Here is a 26,988-nt window from a genome sequence, read left to right on the forward strand (position 1 = left end):
TCCCACCTCAGACACACTAACTGAGAAGGGTTTTTAACGAGGCACACGGCTTTCATCAAATAAAATGATTCGTTTCTTTTATATACTTGAAATCCCTTACGATGCTATTACCCGGTTACTCAAATAGAGGTCGAGAACGAACCTCACTTCATTCAAATAGAGGTCGAGAACAAACCTCACTTCATTCAAATAGAGGTCGAGAACGAACCTCGCTTCACTCAAATAGAGGTCGAGAACGAACCTCACTTCATTCAAATAGAGGTCGAGAACGAACCTCACTTCATTCAAATAGAGGTCGAGAACGAACCTCGCTTCATTCAAATAGAGGTCGAGAACGAACCTCACTTCATTCAAATAGAGGTCGAGAACGAACCTCAGGTCGAGAACGGACCTCACTTCATTCAAATAGAAGTCGAGAACGAACCTCAGGTCGAAAACGAACCTCACTTCACTCAAATAGAGGTCAAAAACGAGCCTCACGTCACCCAAATGGAGGCCAAAAACGAACCCCACTTTACTCAAACAAAGGTCGGAAACGAACCCCATCTTACCCCGTCACAAGACAAAAAGAAACCTCAGTATTAACGGTTGCATATAAACCTCGCCACCAAAAACACTGGGCAAAAAGCCGATCGAAACTTCGTTATAGCAAAAATCAGGGTGGAAATAACAACACCTAAAACAAAACTTGCATAACTGAGAAGTACAATTCATAAGACAGTCAGAAACAGGAAATACAAAAAGTATCCTATACAGAGGCATTGTCACTAGAACTCTCCTCGATGTCATCCTCCCGGACTAACCGCCCGAAGCGGACAACCTTCTCCAAATGCATCCCGGAAAAGTCGAACCCCGGCGCAAGGAGCCGGGCCTGCCGGGCCGCCTTGAGGAAGCCTCTCTTATGTTCCACCACGATTGAGCGCTCGACTTCCTCGAGCCTCTTCCTCAACGCTGCATTCTCGGCCTCTAGAGCCGAAAGACTCTCCCTCTGATGGACCACCTCCGCCTCTTTCGTACCAAGGACCACCTCGTCGCAAAGACGTTCCTCAGATACGGACGCCAGTTCACCCTTCCAAAAGGATACCTCCTCCTCTAGAGAGTGAACCTGGCTAACATAAGCCTCGTTAGAACGGACAGCCGCCTCTAACGACCCCCGGGCTTCGGCAAGATCCCTCTGCGTCGCCTGAAGCTCGACCCCCTGCAACTCCGCCTCAGACAGAGTGGCGGCCAGAACCTTATTCTCCTCCATCAAGGGCTGCACCTGGCCTTTCAACCTTGATAACTCCTCCTGCTGCCGGGACCATTTGCGCTTCCAATAATCCACAATGGTCGTGCCCCTCTGCAAAAAGATCTGGGCAGCGTCGAAACTTGCCACGGGCCCGGCAGATTCAAACATCGCCTGATCGGCCGCACTCAAGGAGCCCTACGGAAAAAACTTCTCAGGCGTCAGCAAGGCGCTCCACCAAGAGTCGATACCCTCCGATGCACTCAGGTGCTCCAACCGTGTTGGCGCACCCTCCTGCGCATAACGATACGCAAGGTAGGGACGCTTGGGCGGCCCCCTCGTCGCAGACACAGGAGCCGGATCCCCAGCACCAGAGCCCTCACCACGACGACCGGTTGAGGAGGAGGAGGCCGCCGGCCCAGCCGCTGGCCCGGTCGCCGGGACGCTAACCCCCACCATCGGTGACCTCCGACCATCAGAAACCCCTGCGGTCCTTCCCGCCTACAAAAAATATAAAAATTTCACCAACTAAACAAGAGGAACAACAAAGTAGCAGATCACAGCCACACGCTGCCCACCTCAACAACAGGAGCGAGCCGCCCAACGGTTGGAATCTCCGCTTCAGGAACCACACCGGCCTGGCCTACGGCCCGAGAAGTCGACCCAAAGACAGCCTCCACCTGCGAGGAACGATCCCAACTCAGAAACATTAAGCAAAACCATGTAAAGGAAAAGCTAACAAGGTGACAGATAATCCCTACCCCTCGTCCGGTAGCCTGCACAGGCACTCCAATAGAAGGGCGGAGGGGCTCGACATCCGGTTCCGCCACCCGAGCTCCCCCCTCCGTTAGAGAGGTACCAACTGAGCTCGCCGCCTCGGCACCGGTGGCCCCTGCATCAACCCCCTCCGCCTCGTGAGGGGCAGCGACTCCCACGGTCTCTGCCGGGACCCTTTTCCTCTTCAGGTTCATCTTCAAGGGGGAAACCTCCTCCTCCCCCTGAGCTTCAAGATCCTCAAGCCCGGCCACACGGTAGCCATAACGCCGTTTCCAGCCACGCCACAGGTCCCTTCCCACAATACCTAAGTACAGAAATCAGAACACATCAGCGGGCATAAAACCCCAACAGCTAAACGAAAACAACAAAATACGCACCCTCCAAGTCTCTCTCCCTGTGCACCGAACGCTCGAGCGACAGGATGAGCTTGCAGTCCAGCGGACGAGGAAGCGCCTTCAAAGCTTCAACAGCAGCCGTCTCCGACGGCGTTAACTTCGATGGATCCACCCCATGAAACCCAACAGGGTCATGGCACCAGTAGAAGGGAAACCTTGGCAGCCCGCCAAAGTAGAATCCCCCGTCCTCCGATGGGTTGACACCCACAAGAGTAACCCGGAAAAATTCCTGCCTGTAATTTTTATATGAAGGGGAGTAGGGGGTAAACAGACCCCCCTCCTTACCTCCATTTAGAAACAGGGTCCCGTACGTAGGACCACCCGCCTTCAACTAGTAAAAAGAAAGGAAGACCGGCAGGGATACCTCCATCCCTAGAACTCCGCTCAGGATCTCGAACGCCCTCAAAAAGCCCCAGCTGTTGGGATGCAGCTGACTGGGGGCCGCATTAATATAGTTCAAAAAATCACATTCGAACTGCGTAAAGGGAAGGTAAACACCCAAATCTCTGAAAAAGCTCTCATATACATAAAATGAGGGGAAATCAGCAGACCTCTTCATGTACACACCCTCGCCAGCCGAACAAGGCTCCAATCGGATCTTCTGAGAGACGGAGGGGTCACAAATCCTGTGCGTCTCCCACAACGCATCGACTTCCAGGCTCGAGTCGAAGACACTCGCAAACCTGGCCATTTCGCGTTTTACCCACTCATAACCAGGAATGCCCAGCTCTGAGTCTCCGGACGGAGGTACCCCTTTTGCCTCAGCGGCGACCACCGCCTTGCCACGTACCCTACCCCTAGCGGGGGCAGAAGACTTGCCGCCATAACCACCAGCCATCAAGAAAACACAAAGAAAATGACAGAAAACGGAAACGAGGGGCAAGCAGAGACGAGACGTGAGCAAGAAGCTGAAAGACAGAAAAAGAGTAAAGTGAAAAGGGCAAAGGCGCGAGAAAAGAAAAAGTCTCTCCCCGAAATTCAAAACTGTCAGGCCACGTGTCGACCAAGGGACACGCCTGACAAAACATTAAATACAAGCCATCAATTGCATAACCGCCACCTCCTCTAGTGCGCCGCCCGCACGGTTCAGAAGTGAACAGCCACGCCATGTGGCGAAGCTCCAGTTAATGCACGCACTAAGTCACTCCCTCTCTAGCAAGCCCGGTCTTAACTCCTCAACCTACGGCTTTCGGAGCTCGGGGGGCTAGTGTACTGACCGCATTCCGCATCCGGGCACGCACCGAACAATAACAGCCCGGAGCCCGGGCTAATCACACCGGAACCCGGGGATCTCAGGCCCAAGGCCCAAAGCAACCCTAAATCACCTCAAGGTACGTACATTATATATATGAGACTATTATTCGTGCAAATCCTAACTTTAGCATCAGAGTCTCTTTTGCAGGTACCACCCCCATCTTGGAGCATCAGCGTATCAGTGAAGGAGGCTCGTCGATCTTACTCGGCGGATCAGCTCCACAGCAGATTTCCGGTAAGAACATTTACATATATTATTTTGTGATATCAATTGCAAGCATATTATATATGTACATATTATTTATATTTTTAATTTGTATTAATATACAGTTTAACATGTAATTTTTTTATATATTTTTTTACAAAATAAAAATAAAAATAATTTTAAATAAGATAGAAAAATTGAAATTTAAAATAAGATATAAATTTATTAGAATTTATAAGTATAAAATTATTTAATATGAATATTTTTTTAATAAAAATAAATAAAAATCGAGTCATGCGGTTCAACTAGTGACCCACCGGTTCAACCTTTAACCCACTGACCCAGTACCTTAACCAGTTCGATGACCGGTCCGGTTTTTAAAAGTATGATTCGAACACATTGCCTTGCATCTTTTGTCCGGACAATTGAATTATTCCAATTTCAATATAAACACGTATTGCGTCTACAAACATCGGTCCGTACAATTGATTCAGTTTATTTAAGAATTTTAAAAATATAAGTATTAATAGTCATTCCTAGAAAATTATTCTTTTTTATTTTCTTATTTTTTTATCAGCCTTGTTAAGGAGAAATTGAGTTCAGATTTTTTTAAATTCTGGTTTTAAAAATTGTGAGTAGTGAAAGCTTTTACTAAAAACGGTTGATGAGGTTTCTCAGTAAAAACCAATCATTTGATAAATATTTTTGCATTCTTAACACAATATATATATAAAAAAAAAACTTTTAAAAATATGCAGTAATTAGTGTACATGTGTGTATTATTTTCAGCTGGTTTTTGTTTATTATAAGGGTTGTCCTTGATGGTTGTTGAGAGTTGTCTAATCAATTATTAATTATGTGTATTATTCTACTGAATTCAAAGAAAATATATCATAGCATGATGATGTATTGTAACATGTGGCAGGACATGAAGTGCAGAATTAAGTGATTAAAAATCCTAATAAAACAAGACAACATTTGTTGTTAAGGACCCGTGAACTGCTTGCGTGGAAACCCTAAGGAAGGTGCTGGCAAATTCATCATTATTCATTACAAAATTAATTAAAATAAATTTCAACTTAAAACTATGCATTGTATTATCATCTACTATCTGTGGCAAATTTTCGATTTATCAAATAAAATATAAATGTTGGAGCTTTGTCAACTTTAACCAATGACGTAGGTGCTTATTCACAATCTTTGGTTTGACTATGGCATTGTCAACGGTATTTTTAGGCAAAAATTAACATTGTCAACGTTTAACTAGCAAGAAAGTTGGTATTCCAAACTTAATTGTCAAATGCTATAACAACATTTAATTAATTTGTATTGTGAAATAAATAAAATGCTTTCTAATTAATGAAAAAAATACTATTAACTAATAAGTTTTTAGTGTAAAAAAATTATCTCACACAACAAATGGTAGATCCAAGATTCGTGAGTATAATTTTTTTAAGAAAATAAAAATAAATGATCATCATCATATATATAAAAATAAAATATAAATATAAAAAATAATCATTAATATTAAATTTAATATATAAAATTAGAGATATAAAATATAATATTTTAAATATATGCTAATAATTTAATTAAAGTTTCACAATAATGTAGGTTCATTACTGCTCACAAGAATCATGGTATCAAGTTGTAATGGTTTCTTGAAATCTTTTTATTAGATGCACATATTCAAGCAATAGTATATCATTAATTTCATATAATTAATTGAATTGAGACTGGCTATAGGTATGATTCGAAGCCTATAATATTTAAGATGAAGTCCAACATTCGTATATAACAATAGCTAAGCACTATATGCATATATTAATGAATCAATATAGGTGTAGTTTGCCAAGAAAAAAAAAACACATCGAAAATTAATTTGGTCCATTTTGATTTCTATGCATCCACTTGTGGATAGTGATTTGACTATTGAGATGCTTTGAATTTTTCTGAAAAGAAGCAATGCACAATGAACTATTATTAACACACATATATTTAAGTAACCTCAACGACATAATAATGCATATTTAGAGTAGTGTTGACTTTAGTTTTTTTCAAAATAACAAATGGATTATAATTGTTGTTGTTATGCATGTAGAATTCAACGCGTCTGAAGCTAAAATTGAGAGATGAAAAGCATTCGATTTGGAAAAGAGGGAAATTTTTAATAAATATAAATAAATTCCATTAGATCTTCAATTCATACTTTAATTTATACATTATGAATGTCTAAGTTATTTACAGAGCCTCAACATTTATTAGATTTATTTTATGCAGTGTTGAATTTACTCCCAACATTGTAAGCAACATGCCAACACCCACAAAAACTGTACCAAAAGTTCATTGATTATTCCAAAAGCACATCGTCTATAGAGAATATAATGAAGAATAAAAACACGAGAATATGTTGTATTTTGAAGGAATACGGATAAGTTATCTGATATCTGCAACATTATTCTTTCCGAAATTTGACGAGAGGAAAAGGACATAAAAGGATATATATATATATATATATATATATATAGGACAGGTAATTTAATCTTTGAAGCAATGCTTAAACACTTGACAAGGTAAGAATTAGAAATAATAATGTGAAACAATGTGCAATAAGAATGGTAATTATGGTACGCAATAGCATAGTAGTAGCATATTCGAAGAATCGTGGTTTTGGAAACAATATTGGTGTTGGCAATAAATAACATGTGTGGAGCAAAATCTGAGTTTGGGATTCTGCAGAATGATGCCACAAACAATGAAACAAACATGTAAAGTTGACCGTTCCAAAAGCGACGTACTCATGAGAAGGGTTTTAAGATTAGAAGCGATCCAAGTAATGTAATGTTGTGGGTATGTACACTGTACACACTTCCCACTTGCCAACCAGCCTCTTACTTTATTGGACAAATGTCTCATTATCAACTTGTTCACATTTTCTTGGCTCCTTCGGGTCCCCCTCCCCCCTCTTTTTTATTATTATTCATCACAATCTCACAAAATATATCTCATTATCATTACCCCAAATACACACCATCAAAATTAATCACAAAAAACAAATCTTTTTTCTGATATTTCTGGAAACCCATGTCCCCTATTACCCTCAACTCATCAACATGTACAATTCAAAAGTTTTCCTTTTATTATTTTTTTTTTTTCACCTTTTCTTCTTGTACAGTTTTTGTTACATTACGCCTAATTTCAGCATCTAATCAAGTAATATACAATTCACTTGCTTTGCAACTTGCCATGCCACTACACCGCCGTTCTTGTACCCCTTCTTTCTTTCTGCTTTCATCAGTCACAAAACTCAAAAAAAAAAAAAAAAAAAAAAGATTAACGTGATGTTACAAAGCGCCAATAATCTTGGGTTTCTTGCTACACTCTAACGAGAACAGTTCCATTTCCCTTCTCTTGCCACCGCAGCACCCAGGAATAGCGCCACTTGTATTGTTGCTATTGGCGATACACTCCGAACCGGGTAGTTTCAAAATGTTCACACCAAAGAGCCGAACCATCTGGACCGGTTCGGCCACCGGTCCGAACAACCCAACCTCCTTGTTCACATTAACATTAACATTAACATTAACCACCACATTCCTCGCCTTCCAATCGATGTAAAGCTGCTTGTCCGGTCCAGTGGACCGGTGAAAACAAACCGTGTCGCCGGCTTTCAGATTCTTCTCCTTGACGAACCGGCTCCAACCCTTGGTCAACACGTAGCTCTGGCTACTGTTCCAATACGAGTAACGGAACCGCCACACTTTCCCTCCAACGTCCTCGAAGTTCAACAGAACGCCCTTCGCCGCCGTCGCGCTCACGTTAACGCCGTTAACGCTCTGCAACGGAAAGTGCTTCTCCGCGTGCTGCTTCGGTATCACCAACCGGTTCAACTTCCCCACGTCGCTCGGCGTAACCGCTTTCTCGAACAATTGCTCACGCGCCTTCGCAACACACGCGCCGGAGAGACAGTTCCCGCCGCCGCCGCCGGCTCCGCCACGCCGCCGTACCACGCCGCGGCTCCGCTTGCTCTGCTCCAGCTCGTCATTGTACGTGTGCTTCCTCAACATGTCCACGATCTCGGACTTCGAATGCGAGTTGAGAAACTCGGCTTCGCCGTCGTCGTCCTCGGCGGCGGCGAGCCCTTTGAAATTCGTGACGGCGTCCTTGCCGCGGAAGCGGACGGCGGCGACGTCGTAGGCCCTGGCGGCCTCGTCTTCCTCGTTGAAGGTGCCGAGCCAGACGCGCTGGTGCTTTTCATAAATCTGCGCACCCCAGCGGCCGTTGAGCTGCGGGACGACGCCTTTGTACTTTGACGAGGGGAGTTTTCGAGACTCCACCTCGGTGCCCCCGCCGCCACTGTCAGAGTCCACGACTGCGCTCGCACCACTGCCGACGCGACACAACGTGCCTGACAGTGGCGGCGGAGAGACATAAGTCTTCTTCGACGATGTCGTCGGAGAAGCAGAAACAAATGCTTTCTTTGACGACATCGTCGGAGAAAGACTCATGGAGAGGGATTCGGTGGTGGTGCTCTCATCCATGCAACTAATTGCATCCATTTAGTTTTGTTAATTTGTATGGATATGAGAGAGAAGAGAAAGAAGAGAAGAAGGATGGTTTGTTACTTTGTTTGACTAAGAGGTAGCAAGGAGAGTTGGGTTTGGGTGGGAATAGGGGTTGTTTGAGGAAGGAATATATATAGAAGAAAAGTGTCCCTAGTAAATGTGTTATTATAATATTATCCTAAGTGGAAAAGGAAATATGCTTAGTTGGGAGAATTTATTAATGATGAGGTGGTGGTATTAATAACTAGTTGCTTAGTAATTGTTAAGAAATGATGGTTATATTTAAGTGAGGGATATGGGGATGTGGGTCAACTGGAATGGGTGAGGGAGTAGGAAGATTCATGGGGTGTGAAAGTGGGGACTGTAAGGAATGGAAGGGAGTGAGGGAGAGGGGTAAAAAGGAGAAGAGGATGATGGTGTTGGTGGGTCTTTGCTCTGTTGTGATGAGTGAATAGAGAAGGTTATGTTTGAGTTGTGGGCATTGTATGTGAAGTGGGACCCAGTGGTGATCAAGTTGATGGGGTTCACATGAGGAGGGTGGACCTTGATTTAGTGAAGTTCATAAGTTCATCCCCCCTGAACGTTGCTGCTACTGTGCACATCTCTTGCTTTGTGCATCTCAATTGAAGAATTAAAGCTTTAATAATAAATGATCCAGTGTTGGTGTTGGTTTCATTGGGGTGAAAGAAAAATATATATTAAGTGAAAAGGGAAAGGGATTATTTTGGATGGGTCGTGGGGCTAGAGTTTTATTGGAGGCATGGATAGGCATTGGAGAAGGGACATACTCATCCAACAAGAAATTCTTACCCTCCTTCATTTGTCCCCACTTGGCTTCATCTCATTCGTCCAGTTTGTCTTATTAGCCAGGTTCACCCAAGTATCTTCTCACCAAAATAAAACAAGAAAATCAAATTAAAATTAAATTAACCAAATTCATATATATGAATAGCAACATGGACGCTTCCTTCCTCTTGTTTGTTGCGAGCGAGCATTCATTGTCCATCCAAAATGAAACTTCTTAGAATGACTTGGAATGGTTCAAGGTACAGATTGAGACAACCCTTGTGGTGCATTATAGCCATTTATTGATGGAGAGAAAGGTTAGTGCCTGACGTGTACTAAGTTGGGGGTTGGGGCCACTCTTCTTGTATCATATCATCCTTATGGATGAGGTTACATTGCATATATATAATATAAGGATATATATGTTTTGAGAAATTAAAGAGTAAATAATAATGGCATCGGTGGGTGAAGAAATTGCACAGGATCATATATGATAATGTGGATTGTGTACGGAGGAGTCCTTGGCCTTCCTTGGGAGGGACTCACTCTTAGTTGATAGAACCTTTCCACCCTTCTTCTGTGGACCCTCTTCAATCATACATACTATTATTCCCACCATTTTCTACAATTATACCATATGTTTATCATAATAGTCTCTCAAATTAATGTAAACATACTATTTAGTTTAACGTATTCTAAGTTCATTGAACAGAAATAATGTATGTGAGAGCATGGATTGGAATCAACGGTTATTAGAAATGTGGTTCACCGAGTAATGTTATTCTAAAATATATATTTATATATAATTAGTAATGTTTTGTGGACGTGTAGTGTAATGCTAGTCTTCAGACATAAACTCAATAATGCAGTGATAATATGACAAAGGATGAGAACTAATTAGATTCGGTACAATTGATGGATAACATAGGTTTGTTTAAGTAAGGTGTGAAGGGTTAAATTTGATAAGAAAGATAAATTAAAAGAAATTAGTCTAGAACCGTTAATTTAAATATTCTTAGTAAAAAAAAAAAAAGAAGAAAAATAAAATCAAGTAGTGTTTATATTATTTACATATGTATCCTTATGTTATTGTTGGAAAAAAGTTAATAGTAGGATTTAGATCATCTCTTTTTTTAAGTGTCAAGAGAAGTTTTTTTTTTTTTTTTTTTACATATATATATATACAATGATTGAATGGAAATTCAAATTTAGGATCAAAGATTAAAATATTTTTATATTAAAAATATTTTAATCAAATTTATTATTCCAAATTAATCAGATTCAATTGATTCATTAAAGTTATTTATGTAACGTCTAATAATATAAATATTAACACGGATAATATATATATATATATATTTTAGATTGAGAACACAAATAAGTAATAAAAGAAAATTCTCAAACTCATATACACATAATTGACTTATAATGGCCTTAAAATATTTGCAATAATATACGTAATTATAAACTACTCATATCTTACATTATTATTTCCAATATTTATATTACATATTATTTTACTATTATTGAGAGTACATGCCTTACATATTATTTTTTTTTCTACTACTACTACGATAGTCTTTACATTGGTGGTGAAAATAAGTTTACAATAGGATTTGCATGATTTGTTGGTGGTAAAAAGAAAGTCATTATAATAAATCCATTTATAATAGTGGAATTTTCTTGATTGGGAAAGAAAACGAACGAAGACAGTCCTATACCTTGAAACGTGACTGAGTTGGAGATAGCGTCTACACTCCAATTACCCCCAGGAAAAATGACAGTGATAACTACTGTAAAAGGACCTGGTATGGCCGGTAGATCCATCTATTTTATGATATATTAAATTTTTCACAAAAAGAAATAAGGAGTGAGAACCCTTATCAAATAAATACAATTAATTAAATAAAGAACAAGATTATCTATAGTAAAAATAAAATAAAATTTTTATTGTTATAATAAAATTTGAATTATTTTAATAGTGACTAGTCAGGATAAATTAACATTATTGTAATATCAATCAAATATCAAACATGATATTTTACCATAAATTCTTACTCATTTAAATTCTCAAGGTCAAGCCTCCAGCTACAAATAATTCAAATTTTATCTTCTATTGTAACGACCCACCGTGGTCCTTACACTTAGTAGAATCGCACTAAGAATAGTGAACTAAGATAAATAATAAAGTTGGATAGCTTATAAATACATAAACATGAAAAATATATATGAATCATTAAATTTTTAAGTATTAGGTATTTATACAGTTATCCAAAAATACTATCTCCTAGTACTAGTCAAGCACAAAAGGTTACCCAAGGTGATAACTCTAACACGAGGATCAAAACTCCTCGTATCGCAGCGGTCACCTTAACTCCAAGCTGGCCCTGACCTGCTCCCATACAAGGCATGATCATCGCAGTCCATCCACATGGAAACAAGAGGGTAAGCTAGAGTTCAAAATCAATCATGAAGCAAGACACCACACATTTCATCATATTAACAATCATGCAATAAATGTATAACAATCATCACCACAAACAACTATACAATTCAACATAAAAACCCAACTCATTCATACAACTTAGAAGCAACTTTAATATAACAACAACAACAATATACAACTTAATATTTAATGCGTCGTCATGCATATACAACTGGGAGATCTCCAACAACTGAGGTTGAGCAGTCTAGGTGGCATAAACCCTACCGAATCCAACGTTTGACCTATCTCCACCAGGTCAGGTATAGTACAACGTTAGGAACTTCGAAGAGAACCAGGTATAGACAACAATAGGCGATTGCTCAGGTGTGCCACTTAGACTCGGAGGTCCAGTACTACTGTCAGGACAGAAGGGTTTGGGTATGAGCCTACCACGGCCTTGGCTAGCTTCACCAATCCACATGTGGAGTTAGCCCACCCACTGTCCTCCAAGTACCACACACCCTCCAGTATCTAGTCAAAGACTGCATCTCTAACTAGATACCTTACTCAAATTGGTCATTCAACCATGACATGAATCGACTATTTCCATGTCGCCCACACATTACTAAGGGATTCAACTTTAAAACAACTTTCAACTTTAAAACAACTTTCAACTTATCACCTTAGTACTATGTATCTCAACTTCTGGCCGCTTGTAATCAGTATAGTTCGGCCTGGCCCCTATACTGTGGTCGCTTTGTACACGTGTGCCTCGACCTTGCCTACACACGGGATCAACTAAGTCCTAGAGGAGAACAATACAACATCCACTCCAAGGGACAACTTCCCAAGAAGGGTTTTTCAACAAATTGGGCTCTCTGAGCACCACAACTATCTCACTCCACACAATGGGATGAACAACTTCAGAAACATCTCCCCTAGTCTTAGTGATCAACAACTTATCATCACAGTTTAATCAGCTTATAAATCAACAACATATATCAGCTCAACAACTTTCAACTTGAGCAACACAATCAACTCACAACTTAATAAGCATAACAACTTAAACAACATACAACTTTTCAGCAATAGACGACTTACAACTTTACAGCAATAGACGACTTACAACTTATAGCAACTCACAACAATACAACTATAGACATCTTACAACAAGAGACAACTTACAACAATAAGCATCTTTCAACAATAGGCAACTTATACAACTTTAAACAACTTTTACATCAATAAACTACTTCAACTTATACATCTCAACTTATTAATAATTCAACAATAAACAACATAAAAACAACTTAGTTTTACCACATATAGCAACTTTAACAACGTATCACATATTATCAACACACAACATATGAACAACTTAAGTTAACAACTACTCAATCCACATCCAACAACTTAATCATTCTACACTATAGCTTCCCTCACCTGAAGATTGGCTCAGAATAGCCAACAACTGTGACGAAATAGAATTCCCTTCCAAAGCTCAACCCGGAACTTCAATCCTCCCAAAGCATGCTTTCTAATATGAATTTCAAGAAAAGCCAGAAGGCATTAGTGGTCTAGAGGAGAAAAGGAGTCAAACAGAGAAATTTGGAAGAGAAAGGAGCTCACTAACCCAGAGACCTTCTCTCTAAAACTTCTCTCTAAAAACTCACATTTTCCTGAAGGCCCCTAACCCCTATTTATAGACTTTTCGGAGTGGTCAAAACAGCCTGTACCGAATCCGGAACGGCCCGTTCTGCACCCCCTCATCACGTACAAAATTTTCATGCAGAACGGCTCGTTCTGAAATCAGAACGGCCCGTTCTGGAACTCATCCAGAACGGCCCGTTCTCCATCCAGAACGGGTTGTACTCCCCTCCAGAACGACCCGTACTCCATCTAGAACGGCCCGTTCTCCAACCAGAACGGCCCGTTCTCCAACCAGAACGGCCCGTTCTCAACTACGTTTCACAGGCTAATTCAATAGCTTGGAACGACCCGTTCCAAATTGGGAACGACCCGTTCTGACTACTAAATCAGCCACATTTTTTTTTTACATTACATCTATTGCCATAGAATAATATTTATCTTCATAAATACATGAAGAAATAATAATAAGACGAGTCCAAGATATCACAACTATATTATAGTTGATTATAAAATATATTTACAATAAATATATTTACGTAAAAAGAATATATTAAGAGTACCAATGATATAAATAAAAAATGAAAATCATTATAAAATAATTAAACAATATAAAATATTAACACCTTAATAATTATTATGGATAAAAATATTTATAAGTTAAGCAAATAAATGAGGTTAGGGACACCCCACTAAATAAATATACATAAAAATAACATAAATTAATAAACATAATAGTATATAAAATTTTAAAGAGCTAAAGTTCTCCTCCCCCTTACCTTGGAATGTAGACTTATCAAGAGGTAGTTGTGTAAAATTTTTATTCTCTTTCTACTCTCTTTCTTTTTTTCTCTCTTCTCTTCCTTCTCTCTTTTCTTACTTCTCTCTTTTTCTACTTCCGTCACTTGTGTCTCCAAAATTTACTGCAGATAAGGCCTATTTATAGCATGAAAGGTAATGATTACATAGTTGCTATGTAATGGTAAATTGATTTCAATTAGTTTAGTTTCACTACTCTTTTGCTTATTTTAGTTACGTATAGATAACTTGGAATCATTTGAAATCTGTAGATAAGATTTTTAAGTTGGTTTTCTCCGTACATTTATTGCAGCGGATTTGATTTGATTTAATTTGATTTTATTTGATTTTATTTTATTTTATTTTTTTTGAAATTACTAAAAATTTTGGGAAGAAGAAAAAAAAAATTGTAATATGCGTATAGATTTATGTATTTATATATATATAATAATCCAAATGTTTATTCTAAAATTAAATTTACAATATATATATATATATATTGTAATAATTTATATATATAATTTATAATTAAAATATTATTCTAAAAAAATAATAGATATCATAAACAGGATTTTTGAATATAATTAAATATTATATATTTCCATTTTAATTTCTAAAAATTTTGACAATAAAAATTTTAATGTATTAAAATTATAAAATATCATACTTATTTTCTATTTATTCTTAAAATATAAAAAAAAATTTGATTACTATTTTAAGAATAATATAATAATATTGTATCTGAATTTTAGGATGTTATAATTTACCGTTAGAGTGACAAGGGTAATTAAATTGATTCAAACATGTCATTTTTAATTAAAAAAATTCCAAAAAAAAGTCAAAACAATAGTCTTTTATTTTAAAAATACATTTTATACCAACTGATTGAGTATACTCATGTTTACCACGGTTAAGAATATAAAAATATAATTAGTTCACGAGCTGATTGATCAAGTTGAATTAGCAACTCATTATTTATTTTTTCAATTAATTTCAGTCAGGTCATCAAATCAAATCAGAATAACTTCCCAAGATAATTAAGAGCATTTATTGAATCGTAATTCCAAAGAATAGTATACATATAACGAAATGATTGTACTTATAACATACAATGGATTTTAATTCTATAGTTTAGGTTTGATTTCTAGTGAAGTATTACCACTACAATAAAATGAATTTTTATTAGTATTTAATATGATTTTTAGTAATAATAAAAATTATTTCAAAATTTTTTACTAGTATTTCACATATTAATTATTGTATGTAGTGTTACTAAAATATTTACCGGCAATTATTTTATATGTTGGTAAAGACCTTCATAATGATCAAGAAAAGTGTATAATTTTTTTGTGTCATTTGTTACTGACATTTAAAATTGCCGCTAAAAGTTTAAGAAAATATTTATAATACTTTTTAATTATCTTATTTCTAGTTGATGTAAGATTTGTAAGATGAGTACAAATATTCCTTAGTTACTTTATTTCTAATTGATGTGGGATTTAGAAGATGGAGGTTATCTTTTAAGTATATATTCTTTAATTTTTTTAATTATCTTATCTCATAAATACCAACTTAGAATAGTAAGTTATAGGTCTAACTCAATCTTATAAAACATACTTGTAAGGTGAGAGTTATCATTCACTTATATACTCTTTAATTATTTTATTTTTAGTCAATGTGGGACTTAAGTTTTTTCTAACAAATAATTGTCGCTAATAAATTTTGATGTGATGTAAATACATTTTTAGTGACCATTATATAATAATCATTAATATTTTTATTAAATAATAAAATAGAAACAATTAATTTATTACTATTAAATAATTATCGGTAATACTAAATTTTGTTATTGTATACTAAGAAACGCTTTGGTCAATTGCATCTTCAATGTGAAAATTTCAAATCTCTTTAGGGCAAGTAAACTTTTTTTTTTCTTCTTTTTATTCTTGAAAATCTCTTATACTTCTTTTTCACGGGACCACGAGTATTTTTAATTAAAGATGATTTTAATTAAGTTGAATGAAATTATTATAAGCATCAAAATTATTCATATAAATATTTAACACAATTATATATTAAGAAATTCTTTTATACTCTTTTTAGTATTAAAATATAGAATTTATTTGTCAGAAATTGTTGAAATATTAACTAAAAGTGAAAATTAATTTTATTCTAAAATCTATTCAATAAGTTATACCATACTTATTCTTCTTTTTGTCAATTAGTTGACTATCGGTGGATTATATATAGTCCATGGTGACAAAATTAGCAGCAAAAGTTCAAATGCTGCCACACAAGAGAATCAAGCACGGGGTTTAATTCCATAATGCAAATAAAGCTATAAAAAAAATGATGGTAACCTAATATTTTTAATATATTATTTATTCTAGTTAAAAGTTATTAAAACAATTTTTTTTGTAAGATTCGTTAAATTGAAAATAAAACTACATAATTTATCAAATTTCAAAAAACACAATTGACAATATATTTATAAAAAAAATGTACCAAAATGAGTGTGTTATTAATTAATTTTTTTATAAAAGCTTTGAGTTAAGGTGAGACACTGCATTGTGAATCCACCATGCATTAGATTATTACTATATTCATTCAGTCCTCGCTTGGAACAAAATTACTCAGACTGAAACGTAAGCTTAAGCCTTGGTATTTGTGTTTGAAATAAACAAATTGGGTAATAAGAAAAATTGAAGTTATCAAGCATGAAGAAATATATTATTATTATTGTTGTTAAATAGAAAGCAATAATTTAATGAGTGGTTGGCATGTGAAGGTATTAAAATGGGTATTTGAGAGATTAATAGTAACATACGTTATGGTTGCTGAAGAAGGAAGAAGCATATACGGAAAAGTTGTCTTGGTTGTATAATGTTGGTTTGGTATTAATTAGTATATAGTATTTATTTCCTAGCAAGTGGGAAAAGTATGTGGTTATGCCAATTGCCACACACAGGATATTTAGAAAGTAACATACTCCAATGATTTGCTCACTTTTTTACTGTTATCATAAATGACTCACACCTCCTCCCATCCATCAAAATTAACCTATTTTAAACTATTTTCTTCACACAATAATATTGTTTAATGAAATATATAAAAATTTTGTCATTTGTGTTACGTGAGTTTGATACTTTTAAATTATTAAAATCTTATTTGGTAGAGATATTATTTCAAGAACTATTAGGGCTGGAGAAAGAAATTAAGTCTTTTAGTAGAGGTTTGTTAACTCTCTGTTAGACTATAAACTCTGAAATCAAATTTGGTATTTAATGTAATTACAACTACCTACAAAAAATGGACGATAGTGTTTGATTTTAGGGTCTTTAATATGTTATTGATTTTCTGATTGGTAGATATTAGAGTGTTAATTTTTTTTATCGTTTTATTCATAAAAAATATAATAATTTTGTCACTACAAAAAATATGCAATTTAGCGACCACCAAAATCGGTCGCTAAATTACAAAAATCGGTCGTTATTTATCTTAGCGATCGAATTTAATCAGTCGCTAAGCTATTTAGCGACTGAAAAATTTTCGGTCGTTAAATGGTTGAAATGATTGAAATGTATGAGACCAAATTAGTGATCGAATAAATCAGTATATTTATTTTTTATTTTATTAAATTTTATAGACGTCGCAAATTTGATCGCTATGAACCACTCATATTTGGCCTCTTAAGAATTTTATTTCACAATACTTAAGTTTTTAGCATGTTTTGTCCTTAATTACACAATTTTTGGAAACTTCCCAGAAGGTCACTCATCCCTACATTACTCCAAGTCAAGCACGTTTAACTGTGAAGTTCTTATGAGATAAGCTACCGAAAAACAAATGCATGTTGTTAGTATAATTAGTACAAATTAATTCATTTAAGTCATCCTCAACTATCCAATCTCATACTTATATTATTTTTGGATCCTTAACATTTTGGTATATCCGGACCGTTATAAATATATAATAATATATATAATGATTATATTACTAATAATAATAATTATATTATATTTAATTAATCTTTATTTATATATATACTTACTTTTATAATTAAAAATCTACTTATTTCTATTTAAAATTAATTTTATGATACAATTTAAATTATTTATTATAAATTTAAAAGTTTAAGTAATAATTTATATATTTTAAAATGAGAAGGGTTATAATAACACTGGTATAACTTTTATACTAAGTATTACACCGCTCAATAAATTTATATTAAATGTGAATTTTGTAAACCCAACCGATAGATTGAAAGTTCATATCACTTTATATGTTTATATAAATTTTTGTTAAAATTAAACAACAACTTAAAAGTAATCAAAGTGCTCATATTTTATTTGAAATGAATATATTACGTCAATTTTGTTTTACAAGAATGAAGTATCAAATCATCTTGAATTCATATAAGATTTTGTATATATGATCTAAGAGTAAAAAACTTTCAATCTAACGGTTGAATTTATAAAATTCACATTTAATATAAAGTTATTGAACGATGTAATACTTAGTAAAAGTTATACCGATGTTATTATAACCCTTCTCTTTTAAAATATCATTTTTATAAATTAAATTTTAACATTTTAAATAAATTATTAATTAACTTAATATATTTATTCATCTTAAATCTAAGATATAAAATTCAAAAAATGTATTTATCCTTGTTTTATTTTCTAATTATCAACCATTAATAAAATACTAATTTAGAATTTAAATATAAAAATTTATTTAAAAATAAAGTTATCATAAGTTAGAAATATATATTATAAATATGGATCAAAATAAATAAGAAATTTTAAAATTCATAATACTCTAATTAAAAAACTGCCTAAAAATTCAATCGTAAAAAAAAACCTCTAAATATTTTTTCACATAAATAACTATTGATATTAATTATGTAGGAGTGCATATAAATATTTTTTTTAATATAAATTAATGTCTTGCTCTTACAAAAAAAAGAAAATGGGATTGATACTCAACAAAAATATTATCATCACTTTTAAGCAATTTATACATTTTTTTAAGTTTTACATAGTGAGCGAATAGAATTTTGTCGCTAACTTTAACTAATATTTAGCTACCGAATAGAATTTTGTTGCTAATTTTAACTAATATTTAGCAACCGAATAGAATTACATCGCTAATTGTAACTAATATTTAGCAATTGAATTTAATTATGTCGCTAAAAAAATCAAAATTTCTGATTTAGAGACCAAATTCAATTCCGTCACTAATTTTAACTAATATTTAGCGACCGAATTTAATTCCGTCGCTAAAAAAAATCAAAATTTATGATTTAGCGATCGAATTAAATTCCTTCGCTAAAAAATCAAAATTTATAATTTAGCGACCGAATTCAATTCCGTCGCTAAAAAATCAAAATTTTTAATTTAATGACCGAAATAGCGACCGAATTCAATTCGGTCGCTAATTTTAACTAATACTTAGCGACCGAATTCAATTCCGTCGCTAAATTTAACTACTATTTAGTGACCGAATTTAATTCCGTCGCTAATTTTAACTATTATTTAGCGACCGAATTCAATTTCGTCGCTAAAAAAAATCAAAATTTATAATTTAGCGACCGAATTTAATTCTGTCGCTAAATTTAACTACTATTTAGCGACCGAATTCAATTCCATCGCTAATTTTAACTAATATTTAGCGACCGAATTAGATTCCGTCGCTAAAAAAAAAATTTATAATTTAGCGACTGAAATAGAAACCGAATTTAATTCCGTTGCTAAAAAAATCAAAATTTATAATTTAGCGACCGAAATAGCGACTGAATTTAATTTCATCGCTAAAAAATTAAAAAATTTTATTTAGCAACCGAAATAGCGACCGATTTTCTAGCGACGACTTATTTTGGTCGCTAAATCAGTCGCTATTTTTGGTTTTTCATAATCGGTCGCTAAATAGCAACTAATAAATTTCGGTCGCTATTTTGCAATTTTCTAGTAGTGTGTTAATAATTAACTCATGTAAAAGAATCTATTTTGTAACTTTTAATTAAATTTAATTTTAATTACATGTTTTTACAAGCTTAAATATATATGATTATGTGCTTTAGTAATTTGGTTTTTTTATTTTTATTTTGTCACAATACCTCCATCTTATTAAGTAAGGGATTAATCTCACTAGTAATAATGTAAATATTGTTAGTCTAATGAGTTTTCACTTGATTAGAATTTAATTTCACTAGGAACTAACAACATATTCAATGTAAAAACTAATAATTGATAAATAAGATATGAAACATGATGGAAAAAACTTAGCATAACGACAACAACTCAATAAAAGAACAATAACATCTTACTTACAAGAATTAGCGAAGAGCACCAACAAAATAGAGTAAAAATAAATAATTCAAACACACAAAAGATATAAATATTTTTAATGTAAAAAATCGCTCAATATAAGGATAAACATTACGAGTCGTCTAGACTAAAAAAACTTCATTATGATCAACAAATGGTATAATAGAGTCTCTAATGAATGCACTAAACAATGTTTACAATCGATCAAAGCAAATAAAACACAATTGCTTACAATTGAGAAATAAGATAAAAAATTAAAAAAATAGAATTGCTACTACGAGGCATTTTTTTCTCATTCTAAACCTCCTTTCAATGATCCAACTATTGAAAATAGAGAATCATGTCCCACAAACCTATTGTTCAAAATCTAGCCTAATTCAATTATGAATGAATGATTCTAAATTTTGTTGTTATTTTCTCTCAAAATGAGTCACTTTATCTATTTTGATTTAACTTCTCTCTACTTGATTATGTGAGATATACTAAACTTATACATTTGGATCCATTCTCCATATAGGAAGAGAGTCTAAAACCCAACATAACATTATGTAAAAAATAAAATATTCGAGAGAAAAATCAAATATGAATGTTGCTTGTACGAAAATTGACCTCTTATTGTTTAATTAAAGTAACGCTAACTTGAGTCAATGAAGCGAGTTCATAAAATTAATAAATGATAAATAGGTCAATCATGTTAATTATTTGGATACCAGCAAAGTCTGACTTTGGGACAAATAAACACATAAAATCTAGTTGATAACTAATTTTTTAAGCATTGTGATTTTTAATCATGTTTAGAGAAAATATTTGATTCAAATGATAATTTTGGAATGCAATTTTCATGTTGATCCATTTAATAAGCTAATGAGAGACAAGTGCATAAAAATGCACATTATTAAAAGTATATCTACTTAAATGAATAAATAGTTTTAATGCACTCAATTTTAAATAAAATTAATTTTTAATAAATTTCATAAATATTTATGTCATTACTATAATACTAAAATAAAATAAAATAAAATAGTCACTATATATCATTCATCGGTCCATTTTTTACTTTTTATAGTGATTTTGAAATTAATGTAAAATTAAGGTGACGTACAAGGTGTGAAACATTATATATTGGTTCCCCAACCAATGTAATAAATCCAACTCTACATTGTTAGGATAATTATAAAAGTTAGAATTTAATTTTTATATATTAAATATAAATTATTATTTAGCACAAGAGTATTTTTTTAGAGATTATTATCTAATTTAATTTTTATTTATTATAAATCTTTATGAATAAAATTTTAATATTTTCAAAATAAATTATTTATAAATAAAAATAATTTTATATTATAATATATATTATTTATCATAAATCTAAAATATAATTTATATGCTAAAAAATATATAATTATTAATATAAATTTTAAATATGTTGTATATTCAATCATAACATTTATTTATATATATAATTTATTATTATTAGTTATATATAATAAATATTTAACCTATGCATTGCATATACTAAAATACTAGTAATATATAATTTTTCATTGGTTATGTGTGGATTCATTTCACTTAACTTATAACCTATGTATTTTATAAATGGACTTTAACTATGTTTTTAATCTTCCAAATTTAAGGTATATATTATTTTGGTATTTAAAATTTGAAATTTGTGTTTTAGTTTCCAAAATATATATATTTTTAAATATTTTGATCCTTCAAATTTAAAATTTATCTTTTAAGTCCCTTTTATTTCAAAAAATATATTATTTTAATTTTTGTATATATTTTTTTGTTCCTTTAAATTTAAAATGTGTATTTTTAGTCCCTAAAATATATAAAAAAATATTATTTTAATCTCTCTATTCAAATGTCATTAGTATATTTGTCACACAAATTATTTTACTAAAGTCATTGTTAGAGAAATATCATATTAATTAACTGATACTACATAATTGTCTCAATCTGTTATTATCAAATGGTCATGAAAGACTATAACAATATTTTTTGAAATTATAAATATTAAAAATATAAAATTTAAATTTGATAGACTAATATTTTTAAGATTAAAAGCACATGTTTTAAATTTGAGAGACAAAAAAATAGATACAAAAATTAAAACAATATTTTTTAAAATTTAAAAACCAAAAATATAATTAATCTAAATTTAGAGAACTTTAAAATATAATTAATCCTTATAAAAATTATATATCATTACAAGTAATAAGATTTTTTCATCTAAATATTTAATGTAACTACACTCAGCTTCAAGATTACTACAATTTACAAAAATTTCCCGTCAATTAATCACAACACTCGTTAGTAACTTATTAAATATTCATGGAAGTATAGTTTTAATTACCTGATACCTTGGGTTTGTAATCATATGATATTTAAGATCATTTGGTACTTTGTCATTTACTTAATATAATATAAATTTATAATTCTCATTTCTCTTGTAATAATACTAAAGGATTTTCGGTTCTTACATTATTCTTTTTAATTGTGGTGACTTGAGACCAAACAATTATTTTTTCACGATGATACTAAAATTGTGTTTAATCATATTTTTATTTACAAATGTTGCTAAACATGTTAATGTGATAATGAAATTTCACTTGCATCCTCAAAATTGATGTTTGAGCTTGACAAGTCAATGATTAGACAAGACTTGCAGACAATGAAATTGAACACCTAGTACAATCATTGGTTTAGATTTTATTTTTATGCTAATTAATTGTATATTATTAATTTTTTATGCATAATATATTATAATGACCAATATTTTAAAATACAGTTCTTTTTCGGAAAATTAAGGGAATCAACATGTATTAAAATAAGATGCATAATGTTATTCTCCTAAACAACTCCACATGTAGTGATCTATTCATCATTATTTATATTTTAAAGCTAACTAATTAACTAAGATGTTTTGGCATGCAACATTAATGGAATTTAAATTTCCCTAAACATGAAAGATTCGTATTGCTATTCGAAAAAGATTAGGATGGTTACTCAACGCAATGCAATTATCTCTAGAAACGAGTGATCCAATCTTTATTGTATTTTAAATCTCGTTAAGATAAGATCTTATTCCCATGTAAGATTCTTAGGAATTTTTTTCCCTTTTTGGTGTAATGTTCTTTATCATTGTCAGAAGTTATTATGTTAAGAAAGATGAGATTTTGGTAAAGACCATGTTGATCTTTTTAGGGGGATAATGTTCGACTACAATAGAATTATTATAGGTGATAAAATATTTTCATCATAATATCTTTTGATATTTTATTTTTATAATTTGAAGTCGAGAATATTTATTAATTCACATCTTTAGTAGTGAGAAAGTTGAGATTTTTTTTTTTTTACCGAAGAAAGATGAGGTTTAGTTATAATTCATACATGACTTGATTATTTCTTATAGTTATTTAAAAATAATATTTATTTTAACAATTATAATTCATGGAACAAGTTCCACTAAATATAAGAAATTCAAACAAATAAAAATTTGATAACTTTTCGATGTTTATCCTCTTAAAATGATAATTTTGATTTTTTTATATTTGATAATTATTTTAAAATTTTTGAGGAATATAATTTTTTTATAACCATTTTTATCTTATTTTTTTTATAGATATTTCTATTAGAAGATAAAATATAACTTTTCTGAATTTTAAAAAAATTATATATATAAAAAGATTTTATTTTATTTTATTTTTCTTTCTCAATCTTTTCCTAACTTCAATCAAGTATAAATTTTTTATATAAATAATCAAATATATTTTAGTTATTCTCATAAGTTATAATTTTTAGAATTTATAATTTTTTTAAATCAATTTTTGAATATGAAAAAATTTCTCCTCTTGAAGATCTTCTTTAAGGTTCTATATTTAAAATTCAAAACCCCTATGTAAACTATATTTCAATCGGTACTCAGCTTAATTGTTCCGGTATAACATCATTCATCAGAAGCAAAATCCAAAACAATAAACATAATTTTTCAAAATTTAATCATTTTAGTTTTTGTGATCAACTTCGATCTTGCACCTGTAGCAACGAAAGGTATATAGATATAAGATTAGAATATATTTTATTTTTATCATATCAAATAGGTCAATTGTCGGTTTGCACTTTTAGGGCTGCTGAATAGAATAATATAAACGTCAAAGTCCATCAAATCTGATAAAATTATGGTTGCATCAAATATGTAGTACTTTTAGATACCATGGCCTTTACACACCACAAGTGTATTAAATTAATGATAAATACTCTATAGTTTTTGTGTTTTTTTTTCTTGGCTTCGGTTGTTTGTATATATAATCCCTCAAACGGTGTATGTGGGTCTAGTCTAATCACTTTCAAAACCGAATTTAGACTGCTCCAAAGTGTGGTTAATTCGCCAAAGCAATCATAGCCTAAAGCACTTTTAACTAATCCCATGCATAAGCACTTGGCTAATCACACCCCTTTCCTCTCTATAATCATATTCTTTCCCACAACCTTTTTTATAATGGATTTTGGAGCTCATCTCATTAACGTGCGGTTTATTTTTTTATACTATAGGTGAAAAGTATATAGATAAGGCAGTGAAATAAATAGTTCAATTAGTGGAAATCAAGCTTCAACTCACAACCCATATAAAATTACTATCTACTAGACCCCATCCAATATATATCCATATATATATATATATATATATATATATATATATATATATATATATATATATATATATATATATATATTACATATATTTAAAATTGTTAAAATTAGCTCAATTTGTTGTATTGAGATTTAGATATGTTTTATTAGATCAAATTAAACTCATTAAGTTTAAAATAAATTATGTCATTTATACCTAGTTTAATAGGTAAACTAAATTAAGTTAAACTTAATAAAAATGATACCGAAGTTATTTAATCTAATGCTTTTTCTTTTAAAATTATATATAAAACTAAAAGAAATAAAATGATTAAAATTTAGCTCAATTAAACTTGAATTCATAATTATTTGGTTAAACTTAACCAATTTCGTAGTAATTGATAATGTTGGTGTTAGGTGTATCCCATCAAAATGTAATTAATAGCACTTGAGCAAGTGTGGTTATTTCTCTTGAATTGCCCTAAAACCCAATATATGTCCCACTTTTTGGATAGGCATGATTTAGTTATTTCCTTGACAATATGAACGCAATACACCTTTTGATCTTAGATAACCAGCGCAAAAGTGCGTTTCTTACTTTTACTAATAAAGAATCCCAAGAGGGATATTGGGAGCCATTTCACTTCTTTTCCATGTCAGAGACCCTTATCACAAATCAACCAAACAAATTCCGACAAAGGGTTTTGAATGGAGGGGGTGATGGTGATAAGAGGTGAGGAACCCCATTATTTTCCACGTCTTTGATCCCTTGCGTTGGTTATATTATTTTCTTTCCCTTGTTCTCCCCAAAAGCAAAAGCAAAAGTACCCGTTTATCTTTATCATTGGACTTTTCTCCCTATTAAAAAACAGTGCTAGTGATTATCTCGTATACCTAATTTGATTTACTATATATATACAAGTAATGTCGAGTGCTCCCACTTCCCCCTTATGCTTACCTAAGCCTTCTTTCAAGTTGGTGAATGGTGATGCCCTAGATTTATGACTTGAGATTATGTTGCCACGCCATCAAATTATAGAAACAAACCAAAAACATTGGCACACGTGTGTTATGAAAAAGTTTGATACACGTTTTGTGCTGAAATCATCATGGTTCGTGGAATCTTTAATTAATTAGATGCTTTTAATAACATAATCTTACAAGCACATATTCTCGCGATTAAGATAAAGATGTCTCACGAATAAATATATATATATATATATATATGTTTTTATCCCTAACGTGCTTGATATAGTGTGTTTAATAATGATGATTTTCGTTGGACTTGATTATCTCACTACGATGATCGCATCATCAATATTGCTTTTTTATTAATGGGATTTCCTTTTTGGTTTCATTGGCTTGAAGAAGATAGAAGGATCTGTTTCTCTATATCCCTTTCACCACTTGGAATTGTGTCATCTATTTGTAATATTGCACTCGTTTTACCGTTTGGGGTTGTGTCATCAATTTGTAATCCACCACTAAATTACGACACAGATCAACAAATGTGTAACACGATGATGTAGCCAAAGCATCTCTTTACACATCACCACTATTTATTTTGTGTAGTGTTGTTTAATTAATAATGTGTATATATCACCTGGTCATATATCTACTCATATAAAAATCTTAATATAACATTTTTTTCAACTTTCAAGGCGGCTTATGAACTGTAGATATTATCCACTAGTTAATTTGATAATTAAAATTATAAGTTTGATCCCCAAGTATAATTTGATTTTTTTTTTGTTGCCAATTATTGGATATTGTTGGTGTGTAAATGTACTTGAGAAGTCTCTCACTCAATGGACACGAATGTGTTAAGTAAATTACAAGTAAAAAAAACTAATAATCATGATATATTTGAGTTAAGGTATGTCTCTAGTTTAATTATCTTGTTTACTCGTAACCTATTAATGGAAATATTTAACTCCTTTATATTAA

At 32.3% G+C, this 26,988-nt stretch overlaps 1 protein-coding gene across 1 annotated transcript; it reads right to left on the reverse strand.

Moving 5' to 3' along the window:
* Nucleotides 1-6,972: 6,972 nt before the first annotated feature.
* Nucleotides 6,973-8,841, reverse strand: LOC109788069 (AP2/ERF and B3 domain-containing transcription repressor TEM1). Its single transcript, XM_020346705.3, has one exon. It carries the CDS (start codon nt 8,413-8,415, stop codon nt 7,201-7,203), a length of 1,215 nt encoding a protein of 404 aa, XP_020202294.1. The 5' UTR covers nt 8,416-8,841; the 3' UTR covers nt 6,973-7,200.
* Between the last annotated feature and the right edge of the window lie 18,147 nt (nt 8,842-26,988).

Source organism: Cajanus cajan, chromosome 11, assembly GCF_000230855.2.
Source record: "Cajanus cajan strain Asha chromosome 11, NIPB_CcT2T_4, whole genome shotgun sequence".
Classification (NCBI taxonomy): Eukaryota; Viridiplantae; Streptophyta; class Magnoliopsida; order Fabales; family Fabaceae; genus Cajanus; species Cajanus cajan.

What these genes read in the sequence shown, in the direction of transcription:
- LOC109788069 (XM_020346705.3), bottom strand. Translation starts at nt 8,415, where the DNA reads ATGGATGCAATTAGTTGCATGGATGAGAGCACCACCACCGAATCCCTC.